Genomic DNA, 18110 nt, shown 5'->3' with positions numbered 1-18110 from the left:
CTGTTATTTATGGTGGATTAAACTTTTACATGTATTCTTCCCCCAAGGTTTATGAAATAGAGATTAAAGTTAAAAAAACAAAAAACAAAAAAATCACACCACTAGAGGTAGAAAGAGCAGATTAGCTACTACAATGATTCCACCTAACAGTTGCCAAACCAAGATGTCAGCCACATGGGGTGGGGGGATTGTTTTTTTCAATAAGTCACCAGATTTCAATAAGTCACTTGCACTTTAAAGGGCAAGTCCACTGGCATGGAGGGGGTAATTCCATTTTCCAAAATTCACTTGGGAAAGTGGACTTACCCTTTAAGAGCAGTACAGCAAAATCTCTAACACTGCAAGGCTTTCCCTTTTAAGAAGCACGCCGTTAGAACTTCTATAGCTACTCCATAGTCTTAGGCTCAGTTCACACCTAGAGTTATGTTCGTGTCGCATACATTTAATCTCCATGTTTGCCACCCTTCCAAAAAGTAGTGCATGTAGCAAAATCTGTGACATGCATTAAGCATTTGAACACATGCAAACAGGGAGCAAACATACTTCTGGCAGGGGTGCCATTAACTAATGTCAACGCAAGTGAGTTTACGAACATGCTTAAAAATGCACGTTTGACATGTGTTCTGCAACACCTAGGTGTGAACCGAGTCTAACCCTGATCCTAGAGTTGCCATTACTCAGTGTCTATGGCTACATAGTAACATTACTGGGGTCCAACAGTAAACTCTATCCAGGAACAGCAAAAGGAGCTAGTCAGAACACATTTACAGGGGGTTTTTTTCTAATTAGAGCTCCAAAGTATTTTTGTCTGAGTGGCCTCAAGAGATACTGCAGGGAATATGCTTTTGCATGATCCAATTCGCTTCACAACTTCAAAAGTCAGCAAGCTTACTTACAAAACGGGAAGAGTTGTCATTTTTAACAGTCTTGGCATTTCCAAAGGCTTCAAGAATTGGATTAGCTTGCAGCAGCTGCCTCTCCAGCTCCCCCTGAAACAAAAACATTTGTAAAATTATAAACAAACAGAAATCAGTCACTACAAAATGCAATAAAAGGTAGTTTACATAGGCCTAAAACCTTGTTTTTGCAGTGCCCCTCATACCAACCTGATCTTTTTTGGATTTGTGTGAGGTTGCAACATAAGCCAGATACTGGATTACTTTCTTAGTATTTTCTGTTTTGCCAGCACCAGATTCTCCACTAGAAAAAAAAAATGTGCACAATAAAATATTCAGCGTCACTTCAGCAAGCATTTTTATAGGCCAAGTCAAAAATGCGTCACTTAAAAAACAACATTTTTGCTCAAAAATTAGTATACTCCATCACTTTCTGGTGATTATTTTTTTTTTTTTTTTTAAGCATTAGGCATACAAATATTACTTCATCACAGTTGTGTTAGAAAGCTTCTACCCACAGTGCCATCAGTTTTACCAGAAATGGATAAGGCTTACACGATAACCTGACTATTCCTAAACCTGACTATTGCTAATACAGCTTAATGTAATTTAGCATTTCACTGACCAATTGTGCCAACATATTATGACTGTTCTCTGGCTCTGAGAAAACAAATTCAATTTGAAACAAGGTCCAGCACAAAGGAAAAAAAATGTTTTAAAATTCCCTCCTACTCCATAGACTGGTTTTCAAGGTGTAGGAATAAATGCTTGCACTAAGGATACAAACCTATAAGCTCCCAACAGTGGGATACATCTATGGATAACGCTAGCATTTTGTGAAGTGCTACAATACAGTAACATTTAATCCAATATCTGAACTGTGTATATTAACGTGAAAGGCACTGCAATGCACATGTGCAAGGCTGAAGCTGGCCTATCTGGCGTATTTAGGTGTAATATAAATGCCAATTCGTTAAATGTATTTTACATATTTCCTTTAACATTAAGCCCACAGACAATATAGGACATATACTTACGTGCAAAGAATGGATTGATCTTCTCTATCTGGAAGGAAAGAAACATTCAAAATTTTATATTTTGTCACCAAACAAATCTTTTTTTAAATCAACCTAAATGTCAAATTAAATAGGCTTCTGAAAGTAAATTTTTCAAGCAGGAAGAGGATAGAATGTACCCGTAATATGTTATATTTAAAAAAACTGTTGACATACCACAGCTGCAAACAATGAGGATATTAATAACAGCTCTACAACCATCTGACGCTAAAGGTTCTGTCGCTGTTCTTTATTTCAAGAGGTTTAAAAATATAAAAGGTTTCCTCTTATTAGTCTATCATATCAAGATGTATTTTACCTGTTTGTATACTTATACTTAGCTTGTATACTTAGTGAAAACAGATGCGATACTGCACTTCAATGCATCTTTCAAAGATTTGCTGCAATAAGTTAGCAGAGGACGATTACAGCAATGCCAGAAGACTGTGGTATAGACAAGCACAGGAAGTCCGCCCCACCTCCCTTCACAGTATGAGCCATAAAAGGAAGAAAGATGAAGCTGTACTACGGTGATGCAAGTTCTAAGCTGACTCATTCTAGTTGATCTCAGCTTCCGCTATGTCTTATTAAACAGGCACACACGCAATATTTCAGTCAAAAAAATCATCAACCATTCAAATGTATGCTGTGGCATAACTAGCAGTTCTAAAGAACACAAATGTTTTACATTAAACAGATAAATAGACCTGTCCTTTTAGACCTGTCCTTTTAGCACCCATTTTCTGCATTTGCACAGTTGGGCTTCATTTACATGGGTGGGCAAAGCTGTACACTGATCAAATCAGCATAGTTTTGGAGCAGGTACTGCCCTATGTTTGCAATCAATTGCAGAAAGGAAGCCAGTACAACTCAGACAGGCTGTTCTTATGTAACCACTTAAGGAGAGATTGCCTGCAACTAGGGACAGATGAGCGGGTCTTGGTCTAGAGCAACTCATCTATCACTAGCTGCAGGTAATCGCTCCTTAAGTAATTGCATGCAAACAGCTGGAAAGTGAGCCTGTCATTTATATGTGCAGTCCACAACAAACCATAAAACAGACACACTGATCTGCACTGTCTACAGCTCTGCATGCCCGTGTGAATAAACACTTATAATGGATTACCTATAACCAGAGTACTCCGACATTGTCACTAGAGGCTATTGTCTAGCATTCATAAATTTGCAAAATGGTAACCCGGGGCAAGCACAACGTGGCCTCCACTTTTATGGGAAGCTGGTTTATCAACCCTTTAGGCTGCACAGTGAGCTCACAGTTAATATCACAGAGGAGCAGGGTAGTAAGCAAGTATAAAAAAAAAGTGTGGTGGGAGAGGAAGGGGTGGTGATAAAGGATAGGGACACTAATCCCTGGTATCCATCAGAAAAACCATTTCCTCCCAACTGCCTCCCCTTACCCTTCACATGCCATAAATAACCCTCCACTACAGACCACAGATCAGTGCTCAATCTGACAAGCAACTCTAAAACCAAAAAAGTTACTACCCAAGCAACAATGTGATCCACAAACATTTCATGCGTGTTAAAATTTCACTTATGGTATATGGGGTACAATTGGAGCTTAAAATCAATTGTGTCATTTTCAGAAAAATATGGATCCCACTAGTGCCCTGCTTCTAAAATGCTAGTTCCCTGGCTTGCAGTAACCTTTCACCCTGTTCCTAATAAAGCCGTATTTTCCCTTTGCTGTGCGCACACAAAATGCACATTAAACCCCAAAACATTTTTGGGATACAGAGATGCTGTAGATCAAATAGTGATAGTTGCATTTTAATGGAACACATTTGTGCTACTGACAAGCACTCAAAATAATTTTAGTGCAGACAAACCATACAATTCCCATCTTCTTGGTGAAATATAGAAGATAAAGTTGTATCAAGTAAATAGATATAAAATAGGTCAAGCTTCATAATCCGGTACAATCACAAAGCTGCAAAAAACTATGGTACCTAAAAGCTTCCATAAAAAGTATTTACAGCTCAACATTTTAGATTTAACCAACAATTGCAAAAGAAACCATACTCCCTCACATCTAAAGGTGCCCATACACTGTACGATCGTACAATAATCGCGGGAAATCCAGTGATCGTAGGATAATCGCAAAGTGTATGGAAGGCATGCGACTGTTTCTACTGTACGATCGCACGTCTTCCGTCGAACAAGCAGGCTGGAAAATTTGCCGAGACTCGTATTAGTGGCGTGCTTGTTCGACAACTGCCGAACGGGCCGGTTTGCGCACAGTCATCGGAAGCCCGTCACTCAGGGGGGCGGGCTTGCGATGGTCGCAAGTACGATCTGCCTGCCCATGGGCAGATCGTACGTTTTTTTAATTACAACCCTCGCAAGACCAAAGTCTTGCGAGGGTTGTAAAGTGTATGGCCAGCTTTACGCCGCCATGTATGGGAACACCCAACATTTTCTTAAGCATGTGCACCTTTATGCATTTGTATGTCTGTGTACGTGGGATAGTAAACTTGTTTTTTTTTATTGAAACAAGATATTTGTACCTTTTTTTATTTAATTGAAATCACAAGGGAGCTGATAATCCCCCTGTTTGATCGCATAGTGCAGATGACAGGTTCTCTTTGAGACATCAGGGTCTATTAGACCCCTACTAATCTAACTTCTTCACTCCGCTGAAGCCAATTCAGCACCGATTAATCAGTCAGTTACTCCCCTGGTCAGTGTGACAGGGATCTCACAGCTCTGAAGAGAAGTGCTCAGAACTACAGCCTTTTAAAAAAAAAAAAAAAAAAAGTTTATTTCTTTAAGACCCTACTGCATATTTTGCATTTCATTTTTACAGCCAAATTTGGGAGAACACTCACTTTATATTTATGTGGTCCCATTCTACCAGAAGCCTTTTTTTTGCCTCACCGGAGCCAGTAACACATTGTAACCACAATCAGTGGATTGTGGGTGCAATGCTTTGGCTCCTACAGAATTTCCCTACCAACCATGACCATACCCTACCAAGGTACAGAAAATTAGCTGATCACCAGTACTCAAAAGTTATTGTTACAAATCTTAGTGTTCATTTTATTGATATATAGCGTCACATATCAAATAGCCAATGTTTTGGGGCCGCGCAGGGTTTCAAGGCCTTCATCAGGGCGACAGTTACCTACACGGTCACTTTGATGTAGGGACCCTGCGTGGCCCCGAAACGTTGGCTATTTGATACATATGATGCTATACATCAATAAATGAACACTAAGATTTGAAACTATAGAGTGCTGGTGATCTACTTTAAGCTTGAACACACACGGTGCCATCCATGTCCTTCACTACGAGCACCACATTTGCTACCGGTTATAAATGCTGAAAGGAGGAGTGCAGGGGACAGATCTTGCATTCTAAATACCAAGGTACAGAGATTTAGGAAACATGACGGAGTGTTTTGCAGTTGGAGATTTTCCTAATACTACCCGTCGATAAAATCGATCAGCTGATCGAGGGATGCCAACTGGCAGGGTTCCTCCAAACCAGCAATTCTCACAATGTATGGGCACCCTTAGCCTGGAGAGACTATTATTGCAGCTATGATACCTCGGACTGGTAAGCTGCAATATATAAAATGTTTGGTTTTGGGCTTATTACTTTAAAGAACAGTACTAACAAAGTACAGTTCAAGGCCAGGCCCAATTAAAGGTGTTTTCACACAGGTTGGTTTGATTTTATATAAACTTTTAAAAACAACAAGCTTTAAGTTTATAAACTTTTTTTTATAAATAATTATTAAAAGAGTGTATTCATACTTTGTTTACAAAAACATGCTGGCACCTGCATGCCTGGTGTTTAATAGTGCAGGTATGGGGTTTAACTATGCTAGGAAATAGGAGCGGTGCATCCATCATTCAGCAATAAACTTAACCTGATTTCCTGCTATTCAGACATAGGTCCTGTATTTCTATAGCACCGCCACAATAGCAGCTTTTCTAGGGTGACAGAAAGCTGCAACTAATGGTTAAAGTTCATTACTTGCTCCAACCATAAAAACTTCCTATTATATATTAAAAAACAGAAACCTTTTAACTGGGGCTTCTGCCAGTGATTCCTGTTGGTGCTCAGTGCATAGGGCAGAGCCCAGATCACTGACTGGCCCCATAAAGCTGCTCACAGAACAGGTGAGGTTTACTTCTTGTAGGTTAATTAGGCACATTTCCCTTTCAGTGCTACAGAATTCTGCAGCCAAGAATGAATATAGCACAAAAGCACATGTGCCTCCTCTAACCTGAACCCTGCTAAAGTTTGGCACTGCTACACTAACTATTCCCCAAGTATGCATACTGTTCACTCACTAGTGCCAGACCCTGATCCAGACATCTACATCTCTTAAGGTGGCCATACACCTTATCGGACGAAAAGTGTCGTCCGATAAGGTGTATGTACGTGTCGTACGATTGTGGTACGGTGGTCCCATTATGCCCCGATTGTCGCAAGGTTCAATTAGCCGCAATTAAAGAAAGGCACCTGGACGAATTGCGGTAATCCACCGCACGTATTTTTGTTTGCGCATTAGCAGTGTAGAGCGATTATCAGACGAAAAAACGCAATCACATACGATAATCGTAAGGTGTATGGGCACCTTTACACACATCCCATCTGCACTCAGCACTTTGCAACACACTCTCCCCACCTTAAGGCCTTGTTCACACCAAGTGTGTTCCAGGAGTAGAGCAGTTACAGACCGGATCAAAACTGCGTCCGATGTATTCCAATGGTATTTTGGGCCGCAGCGTTCAGTTCCAGAGCATGTAAAAAAACTGCAGCAAGCCCTATTTTACCTGCTCTGGAATGCATGTAAACACATCAAAAACGCCCTGGAACGCACTGAAAGCCCATTCTAAACTAAACAAAAAACGGCCCAGAACGCATTAACAACGCAGTATAACACTGCACTGCGTGTGCAGAAACTCATGCAGATCTGGTCTGCATTTGGTGCGATGTCTACAATAACTCATCTTCCATCTCTTCCTGCCTGTGTTGCAGTTGGAGAGTTTCCATTTACCTGTCTGGTAATTTGTCAAAAACATAAGCTAGTGCTTGGTTTGCGCTAGCTTTTTGCTCCACTTAGAGCTTATTTTAACATCTTCCAGAAAAGCAGAAAGCAGTGCATCAGACAAATGTAATTAAAGGCTGTAAACATACCTTGCATCATACTCCGATATGCATTATCTGTGATTGCATAAATGTGGGGTGGCATTTCATGCCTCTTTTTGCCTTTGTACATTTCCACAATTTCTTCAGAGTAAATTGGAAAGTTCTTGTATGGGTTTATTACCACACAAAACAAACCAGAATAAGTCTATGGATATATAAAAAAAAAAAAAGGGGGAAAAGTTCAGTTTAAATAACAGAAGCCATGTAAACATCCCCCCAGATTAGGTCGTTCTAGGAAAGGCTAAAAGGTGCCCATACACTGCTTGATTCTCGTACGAGAATCGCGGGAAATCCCGCGATCGTACGAGAATCGAGCAGTGTGAACGAAGACGTGCGACCGTTTCTACTGTACGGTCGCACGTCTTTTGTCGAACGAGCATGCTCGAAAACCCGCCGACAATCGTACGATTCTCGGCGGGTTTTCGAGCCTGCTCGTTCGACAGCTGCGGAACGGGCCGGTGTGCGCACGCGCACACTGCCCGTTCTGCATTGCGGTCATCGGGTTTTCGATGATCGCAAGTACGATCTGCCCGTCGAAGATTGGCAGATCGTACGAGGTTTTAATAAGCTTACGACCATCGCAAGACAAAAGTCTTGCGATGGTCGTAAGGTGTATGGGCACCTTAATACAATGAACTACAGTTAAAAGCAGTTAAAAAAACAACCGGCTGTGTTCTCACAACCTATAGTGACTGCGGAGGACTACAGTTACTCCCTTGCATGATATCTCTGTATAAACTTGATCAAAAGATCTGTAGAAAACACCTTTAGGGACAATATACACAGGTGTTTTTTTACACTCTGAGGCTTAACTTTAACCACGAAGCCTTTTAAACAATGCTTAGTGTGGCACACACAGCATGAAATCCTAAAGATAGCCATAAACGACTGGAATTTTGGCCAATTCGTGCTGAAATTTGAGCCATAGACGGCCCTGTGGGCAAAACCCGTCTCCACAAAAATAGATTTGAAAGTTGATTAAACTAGGTGGGAAACTCTCAGCCGAACAGTGACTCCATCCTTTGAACAGTCAAGGCAAACAGGCAAGTGATACCCTGGAGGCCAAATAGGTATTTTAAAAAGCATTTTATTTAAATAATGGAGTTAGTTATTTACGTCTGCTCCGCTACATTTGAACCCTACCCCTTAAGCTAGCATACATGCGTGTGTTATGCATACAAGATAGAGATATCTGATATTCACAGTCAGATATGAAATTAATCCCAAGTTACTTAACATTGTTCATGGCAGTCATGTAGTTAACAGTAAAAATCATTTATTGGCATTTGTTTTAAGCTGTAGAATTTAAAAAAAAAAAAAAAAAAGTTGGTCAAAAGGCATTGTGTGTCTTTATAATAAAGCGATTAAAATGTTTACTTACATATATTAACCCAGAATAGTATCTCTCCTTCAGATTGTGCAGGACGGATGCTTCATTCAAACATGTCAGCTCTGCCATGTCTTCAACTTTAGCGAACTTGGGGGGGTTCATCTTTTGGACGTCATCTTTATTTACTTTGACCTTTTTACCATTCTCCGCTAGTTCAACAATCACCTCATCACCAGACTCTTCTTTCAGACTGGCTGCTTCGAAACCGTGCTTTTCTGAGGGTATCCATACTTGTTTTTTTGCTGCCCAGTCTGCCTGGGCCAAGGGATTGTTAATGAGATTACGATCCACATAAAGGTACTTGTCTGCATCTTTTTGCGCCATGATTTTTCAGGACAGCGGACCTACAAAAAAAAAAAAAAAAATAGTGTAAGAACTCTATTACTTATATACCCATTGTTGTTAAAGTGGACCTTTACCCATATCTTTAAAAGTAACAAGCACACCTTTAGAAATGTTTAATGACAACATACAGATACTTCTAGATAATTGCCGGCTTTGTATCCTTTGCATATCTTATTTGTCTTTTCTTATCTAGTGTTTTGACAATCGGCCATTTTACTAAGGGCAGATTACAAGCTCTCCTTTTACTTCCTGGATTTCTTGCACATATGATTAGACATGTGATCATGCACATCTCAGGGGGGGAAAAAATGCCTTTCCCTGGAGATTACTGATGAGATTTACCAGCAGTGCTCTGCTGATGACAAGGCAATCCCAGTGTGCATTGCCAAACTGAAGTAACTATGCCCGTTCAAAACAGGAAGTGAACGCTCAGCCAGCAGAAGTATTTACAAATCACAGCATTTTACACGACAAGTATCTTACTATTAATCATACATAGAGAGATGCATTGGTAGAATTAGATTTTTTGAGTGTAAGGGTCCACTTTAAATGGCAAACTCGTGTATTTTCAGCAAGCACAGTCTATATTGCCCATGTTTACCTTACAGTAATTTTAGATGCAACTTCAGTATTTCACATGCCTATTTAAAAGTTTTATCTGTATTAAATCAAGAGTATTAATGTAAAATTGCTAGGAAAGGCAGCAAACCCATTTATAAAAACTCTGCTTAGCTCTCTAGTGCAAACCAATATTGATAGTAATATGGGGTCTGCGATTGCTGACCTCCCAACAACACCAGTTGGCTTGTTTCTCTGGCACCAGTACTTTCTCTGGTCACTGATCGAAAACATATGCAGATTAGAAAATCAGAGCACAGGCAGAACTCCTGATCTGCATACTTGTACCAGGGCAGTGTCTCAAAGTACTAAATCCATTAAAACAGCCAGGCAATTAGCATGTTTAGAAAACAAACTCCACATAGGATTCCATTAACAACAACTCCAATAATAGATCAACCAAAGTGCATAGTTTTCAATGAAACGGCTCCTAGGAAGTGTATTTTAGGAAGCCGAAAAAGGACAACCACTATGCAATACTGTGCAGAAGCAGCTATGACTGATTTTAGGTACATATAAAATGACAAACTGCACATACAAATCAGGTTTTTTTAAATGTATAGACTGGAAAAATATGAAAGAGGGAAAAAAAAAAAATATGCCCTTAAACATATGTTCACAAAAGGCCTACGGCTACTGACACAATGGATAAGCAGGTGTTTAGGTACATCTTAACTAACCTTACTGGAATAGGAAAATTAAACGTACCAATCAACTTGCAAGCACTAATCTTTCTAATGCTCACCTCCATAACGCACCTGGCGTGAACACATTTCCTTAACTGCGTTTTGAAAAAAGTATTTTGTGAGCGAGCCCCCTGGAGCAATGTGTTGTACTAAACTCATAGTGCTCAACCTCCCCCAGGTGTGGACACACAATTGTGCCACTGAGGAGCCTATCAGTCAGACCTCTTTGTCAGGAGGCAATTTTAAGTCATGAGTACATCCCTCATGTCACAATATACAGCAACAGTATAATATATATCTTATCATTACAACGCAGCCTTAGAGCTCCAGTCAGTGACCTTGTCTAGCCGGAGAATGTTATTAGTCTGCTGCAGGAACCATTTCCCGTTCTGCTCTTCCCTAGGGCCGCAATATTGCAACTGTGCAGCAAGTCACAAAGTAAAGTCAGCTGCAAGGAGCTGGATTTGTGTCATTGTGTCTCATGATTTGAGACATTTGTGAAGAAAAAAAAAAAAAGCCAAGAACTGAACAGGATTCACATGACCTTTATCTGAGCTAACATCTTAGAAAATTTAAATTGTGGCACTGGAAAGTAGGCCAAGAAATCCAGCAGATGAGGGCGTTGTCAAGAGGAGAGTGCCGTGATCTCTGAAAGGTAATATATAGCGGTGTCACACTTACACATTTAGCACATGTGCACCTAACTTGGGAGGGGAAATAAAATAAAGAGGCTACAAGGTTCTTGATTGCCGCGTCCCTGCTGGACAGATCATTCTTTCTGTTCTAGGGCCATGGGGGAATTCATCAACACTGGAGCAGACAATCTGGAGCAGTTGCCTATAGCAACCAGCTTCTCCCTTCAGTCAAGCTTTGAAAATCAAAAGGTGGATGCCGATTGGTTGCCATGCACAGCTGCTCCAGATTTGATCAATTCCTCCCATTGCGTCATACAGAAAGTGATGGGAAATTTAACATATGTCATAACAGGAGGATACATTTTCCAATGGTAACACCTGTTCTGGGGACAAGGGTAAGAGGGGATATCACCTTGCCTTGGAGAGATCTTTTACTTACTATTGCGTCTTGGACAGAAAATGAGGCGATCTTCCCCTCACCCCAGGGATGCCACACACAAACAGGTGAAATCTTGCACACATTAGCTGGTGGTATACATCACTTCTTGTGAATGGTTGAATCACAATGTTTAATGTCCAACCTACTTTACAGCCATAAAACTAAAAAATCCAGATCTGTGCTGGAGGGGAAAAGGCACAAACAAAAACACACAACACTTGTGATGAAGTTACACTCAATACATTCTTTGGCAAATATTTCAACACTTGGCAAACTGACAGTCACATATTAACTTTGTTACAGCATTTCCGGCATCTGCCTGAAAGTGAAGCGAAGCTGAAATTGCCTTTTTTGGAGATAGTAAGAGCAGGCTGGGCCTTTCAACACAGAAACAAAAGATGAAATAGAGATTTGCATACAAGTTGTTTTTTTTAAACATATGGTGACGGTTTCAGTTTCTACACACATTTGTCCAATTATACACAAGCATACCCCAACACTGATGGTGAAATGCACACTGTGCTAGCGTGTTTAGAGCTGGGCATACTTTAACTGGCTCACCACTCCTCTTGGAAGTTTCCACAGAACTTGAGCTCACATTTAAACAAGCAGGAAGATGGGAATTACTGGAAGTCCTAAACACAAACTGCATTGTTTTCAAGGTTGTGAGGAAGTGAAATCTGGACTTGAAAGTCTAAAAACTGTAGCTGGCTAATAGAAAGAAATTTTAGACACCTAAATGGAATGGGAACCCTAAAGCTGGCTACACACTGAGCCAATTTCAGCTAGATCTTGACGAGCCTGGAAAACCGGCTGAAATTTGCTCTGTGGGTGGCCGTGTCTGGCAGCTCGTGCCCAACAACCTTCAACTGAAAAATCTGAGGAGCCTGGTGGAAAATGGTCAGGTGCAGTCACTGCTCAGGTATTTTGACAGTTGCATCAGGAGATTCCTCCATCCCTACTAAACAGTTTATGTCCTTCTGCTGATCTGACAGATGCCAACATCAATGCACCAAAAAACACACGGGCAGTGGGCATGGCAGACAGAATATAGGAGGTAGTGGCATAGCGAGCATCGACGGCTCCCTGCATCTTAAAGCAGGAGAAAAACACGTACGCAATTGCTCCATACCAGCACGGATCTGCTTCCGTGCTTGCCATGGTCAGAATGAATCGGAGATGTGGAACTGGAAGGATCACCAGGTATTCCAGTGCAAATGAAGATCACAATAAAGAACAGTCTACATTTACCCACATCATCTAAACACAGATACATATGTGATAGTGTATGTTACCGGAAAAATTCCTAAGTGCAAACCTTGCGTGGCCACAACTAAGACCATCATCACTCAATAAGGGCTGTTGACAAAAAAAAGCACACAGGCAGTTAATGCAGACACAACATAGCCCTCCATGGAATGGCCACATGGACATCAAGAGTATTTTTTATGTATCCTGCACAAATTTCAAGGATAGGAAATGGTCAAAGAAAACATGCATGAAGATTCACTTTAAAAAAACAGCACTATCAAGGTGTATGTAACTGTACAAAAGTTGAATAGTTGTTGGAATTGCTAACTATGCAATCCCCAGCTATTTTGTATGTAAAGGAAAAAGGTTACCTGAAATGTGGGACACAGATTTTCTCTTCCACAGTAAAGACTCTCCTCTCAAAAACACACAAAAAAACCCCAAACTACCTTTTAAACCACCAAATGTTTTGAAGCTGCATTCTTTAGATTCCTTTGCATCATGTTAAATGAAGCATATGCTCTCTCCAGACAAAACTGGAGGCTCTCTTCAAGAACACTATGCTGATAGAAATATGTGCTGCCGCCGATGACCTGACAATGCAGGTTGCCTGGCAGACCTGCTAATCCAATATCTTAACTTTTGAGACACTGACCTGGAAAACAAAGTGTACTAAATCAGGAGTTCCAATTTCACTGACTTTACCAACATTGTACTTGCTCCAGGTCACTGACTTCAGAGACAACCAAAATATCTCCAGTTTTCATCTCTGCAATGGATTTGTATTTAGCTGTGTGGCTGAAGTTCAGCTTGAATTTTGAAGATTTGCACAAATGTAAGTGTTCTATGCCTAGTGTACTTGCTGGGATCGCTTAACTTTGAACAGGGTATCTGCCATCAAGTGCCCCAGATATTTAGAGGAGTCTTCCAAACACCTTCCAAATTAAAAAGTACCTGAGTTCAGGCTCTCATGGGTACGTTCCCTGGGGGGCTCCACATCACCACATTGGCCCAGGCTCACAGCACTGCAGTGCACTCACACATCAATATGCAAGCATCCTCCTTTGCTGCAGTAAGGACTGCCCATTGCCACCTGACAACAGAAGAACCCACAACGTCACCATACCAGAGAGAAAACTACTGGATTTAAGTTATAGTTTGCGGCTTGGAGTGAACGGGTCCTTAAAGCACCTTAAACAGCAAGGCAACTAGCATTTGCAAAATAAAAAAAAAGGCAATGGCAATCTTCAGGTTTTAGGCTGGGTTCACATCTTTATGGTGTGGTAACACACATGCGTTGGTGCAATATTGTGCCGTTCACTTTAAATGGCACCCCATCGACCTAAGGCAATGCATCTGTGCTGCAGCACAACACTACCATGAATGAAGAAACAAAAAAAACAGTCAGACTGTTTTAGCTGCAATGGGGTGCATTCACAATGAATAGGCCGCCCTAATGCATTGCATGAGGTACTGTGTTTTATGTTACTGCAACGTGGAGATGTGAACTCTGCCTTAAGGGAAAGGGCTTGTCACTAGTACTAAGAGGAAATAACTCATAACTGGTGTGGGGAACACTAGGAAAGCTCATAAACTAGGGGCATGTACCTGAGAAACTAGAGTAAACAAAAACAGTTATGCAATTGCCTTTAATAGAGGCTGCTGCACTGCTAGTATCTTTCAAACCTTGAGGAGTGGTGATCATTCAGAACATTTCTTTTAAAAGGAGAATTAGACAGAAGGTCTCAAAAAAAAAAAACCCCACACACAACACCCACCACCAAGAGACTGTGAAAGCAAGTATGCGGTCATTCCACATGGATTAGAAACCCTTGTAAATAATTCCCCCATTAGTGCACTTCGTGCAGCTGGTGGCTCTTAATCACTGTTGCCACTGGCAGCCTGGGTCCCTGCTGACTATCGGGAACCAATCAGAAAAAGGTTCCAGATCACATGCAGACTGGAGGTTTTACTAAAAAATAAAGCCTTCAGCAGGTAGATGACCACTGCCACCTTCAGGCTGTGCTGTTCACCTGCAGTGCCATATTTTAAAGACGCAATTATCAGATGAGAATATAAAAAAATTTTAAAATGAAAAAAAAAACCAAATAAAAGCCCCATGTCCTTAAAAAAATAAAATTCTAGGTGTGCAAATTTGTTTTTGGCGAGTTAATCAACATGGTGCTACATTTGGCTTAGGCATCCAGGCATGAATGACCCCTGTACTGAGAAATATAGTCAGAGAAAAGTCAGAATTCTCCATTTACTTGCTTGCTCCAGTGACAGTCAGGCAATCAGCATTTCCTGGAGAGGTCAGCAAAGGCAGCCTACATACTGGGGTTGATTTAATTGGAATATTACCTGTTCAAGTAAATTAAAGTTTCACTTAGTTTAGTGAATGGGGTGAAGTTGTGTTGACTTTAATCATAGATCATAAGCAAGCACAAATCCTGGGGTGTTTTTTTAATTTTCCTTGCATGTGATTGGGTAATTGTGAACACAGCCTCACCCCATTCACAAAGTCAAGTGAGAAGACACTTTGCAAACTGAACATACTCTACTCCTGTAACAGATCAACTCCAAGGTCTTCAGTAATGGTTTCCTTTATAGCAAACCTGTCCTTTGCCATTTAGGAAAGGACCAGCACTGCTGCATAGCAGATTGTCTACTTGCTTCCCCTGTGCCCCATTTGCTCACCACAAAATCCCAATGTAAATAGGATAAGCTGGCTCCTCCAGGAGGAGCCTAAAGCTGGCCATACACCTATAGATTTTCTATGGTCAGATGGAAAAAAGCGTAAGAGCTTCCTCCATCTACACTAAACTGTGTGGATTGAGGAATCTCCCGCTGGGCCAAGCTTCAGCATCTTGCTAGTCGCCCCGATGGCTCTCAAAATACCTGAACAATGCCAGCATCCAATCAGATTGTCCAGGTACCTTGACAGGCAGTGGGGCCGACTAGCAAGATACTAAAGCTTGGCCCAGCAGGAGATTCCTCCATCTGCAGTTTAGCGTACAAGGAGGAATCTCGCAGATTTTTCTCCCCATCTGACCATAGGAAATTTATTTTTTGTATGGCCAGCTTCAGGCTTTTGTGATTTTCCTCAGGTGTCGTGGGAAGAAAAAAAAAAATGTCTAGTGCTCCGGCAAGTAAATGGAGCAGCAGGGAAGTGCGTGGAAGCCAAGTAGCAGCACATCGACCTGGGGAAAGCGCAACAAAAGCACAATTTTTGCTAACACAAATAAGTGCTTAAAAGACTTGAACCTCAGGATGCAGTTATATATTTTCCTGTAACACTGTATCCCTAATTACTTGTGCTAGACAATTACAACACCGGGGAGAGGCCCCCCAGAGGGAACAAATCAGAGAGGGAAGAGAAAAAAAAAAAAAAAAAAACAACTTTGGGTGGCAGCGGACTATGTACAACATACTTTGATGTGTCATGACTTTTTAATAAAGCACTGCTAATTGCTTGTATCATTTATATTTAAAGCTCAACTACAGGATAAGCAACTGTCTAAATACGAGTTATACATATTCTTACTTATATTTTGTGTGTTTCTTCCTGATCTGTGCAGTAATTCAGTGAGAAACTTTGCCTCTGTGCTGGAGCTCCCGGTTATAAAGACCATTCACTGCTGTTCTCTTCTTGCGCAGGGTGACTGGTCTCGTCTCCGCCCACTCCTGTAGTTTTCTGCAGACAGCCTGTAGTAGGGGACCTGTTGAGTCCATCCCACAGCTCTGCTCAGTGCAGCACAAGACCTGAGAATTCCATCTCACCACCTTGAGAAAGTGAAATCTTTCACTTCGTACACCATTAATACAATGGGATTTAGATGTTTGAGCGTTTTGTAGAGCGTTCGTCGAGCGTTGAACGCGCTACAAAACGTTCAGGTGTGAACCAGGCCTTAGTATTAGACTTGTCTGTATGGGTAGCTTTACTATTAAAGTAGAAGTTCATCCTCATGATATCTATGACTAGCAGCATCAGGACACAAAGTAAGCATTTCCAAGTCAAGCTTTGTAATCATGAAATGTAGACAGCGTGGGGAGGGCTCTGTGACATCACGAGTGGCATGGGGTTGCCAGTAAATGGGCAGGAATTTTCCAATGTCGATTTCTGGACAACTGGAGAATGGACAGATGTCAAACATGGACCTATGACTGATAAAAGGTACAGTATGTGTGTTAGATGGCCATTTAATGGTCAGAGTAATTCTAGGGTATACTTCTACTTTAACGGAGAATAATCTCAGCACAAGTATGACTACATGCAAGTCATTAAATTCCTCCTCAGAAAGTTATATTGATTTACTGGGTTAAAGTGACCCAGGTACTTTCCTGCACACAATCATGCTCAACTGCCTGTCAATGCATTTGATATACAGGAAACCAAGAAAATCCTGGACTTTATCAAGATTTCTATCAATCTAATAGTATCATTTGGTATACAGGCAATAAATGGACAGTTAACATTTTATAAATATGAAGACTAATTAACCCACTTGTGGACCTGCTACAGTACCTGGTCGGAAAGCAGAAGCAGATTAGTGCAACATCCCATTTAACAATTTTTAATTGATAATTCATTGTAACATTTTTTTTTTTTACAGGTGTTACAATGCTGCACCATTGCTCAAGAAGATCACAAGCTTGTGCACAGATCTGTTTGTAACTTAACTTTAATAAAAATGAGGTATAGCTACTATGATTTGCATTTGGGGAAGCATAGTAGCTAGCACCCTTGCCTAGCAGCACTAGGAACCAGGGACTAGGGTCCTTAGTTCAATACCAACCAGCACTCTCTGCATGGAGTTTGCAAGTCTTCCATGCGCTCAGATTTCCTCCCACACCCCAAAGACATGCTGGTAGGTTAACTGGTTTCTGTCTAAATTGGCCCTAGTGTGCATGTATGCATGCTAGATAGGGAGCTTTGATTGTAAGCGCCTTGAGGGCAGGCTATATATAGCCATCTAAAGCTACTCTGAAATGTAGTATACAGTCCATTAGGGCAGTTTAACTTGTGAGCGGTCTCATTAAAACTATGGGGGAATCGCCTAGTCTCCTGACAAAAAAAAAGTACTTAAAAAACCCACACATAAAACCAGGGGGAAAAAAAAAAAGGATACGTGGGATGAGTGACAAACATTGAGTTGGTATTTCGACAGGTAAATTGCAGGTGTGGAGCTAAGCAAGCAGAAAAGTCCAAGGAAAGGAGCTAAAAATTGTGTTGGGATACTGTCATGGGGCAGGTGAGGTATGACCATTACTTGCAATTCGCAAATGGGAATTCCAGGAGATGGTTTGGAAAAAAAATGGCTGGGTCAAAACCTTATTTGGTCAAAGACATCATGCGGGTTGACATTGTAGCAGGACAACATTGTTTGGGTTCTGTGTCAGTCATGACCCGACACCTATTTGCTGGAAGACATGACACTGGATTTACATTGTGAAAGTGCACAAATTTCCCAAGGGGCGGGGATATCTGGGGCCCCTCAAACTCCCACATTCTCTTGGGGATGAGACCTTATCCTCTCAACATAGGGAGAAGATGCCTTGCAAAAGTATTTGCCCCCTCCTTCCCACTTTCCTTTTTTCTTGTGCCCCCCCC

General features: G+C 41.1%; 1 protein-coding gene across 1 annotated transcript in view; it reads right to left on the bottom strand.

The window, feature by feature from the left end:
* The window catches only part of MYH9 (myosin heavy chain 9), a 62221-nt gene that overhangs the window by 36941 nt on the left and 7170 nt on the right, over positions 1–18110 (bottom strand). The window contains exons 2-6 of the mRNA XM_018564705.1: positions 8517–8869; positions 7124–7280; positions 1934–1961; positions 1107–1200; positions 897–989 (exon numbers count right to left, since the gene is read on the bottom strand). Of these exons, the coding sequence (XP_018420207.1) occupies positions 897–989; positions 1107–1200; positions 1934–1961; positions 7124–7280; positions 8517–8849 (705 nt within the window). The 5' untranslated portion in view covers positions 8850–8869. The remainder of the gene's footprint in view (positions 1–896; positions 990–1106; positions 1201–1933; positions 1962–7123; positions 7281–8516; positions 8870–18110) is intronic.

Source organism: Nanorana parkeri, unplaced genomic scaffold, assembly GCF_000935625.1.
Source record: "Nanorana parkeri isolate BGI_ZX_2015 unplaced genomic scaffold, ASM93562v1 scaffold774, whole genome shotgun sequence".
Classification (NCBI taxonomy): domain Eukaryota; kingdom Metazoa; phylum Chordata; class Amphibia; order Anura; family Dicroglossidae; genus Nanorana; species Nanorana parkeri.
Note: the sequence above shows the minus strand (reverse complement) of the source record. Positions and strands in the feature narration are given on the sequence as shown.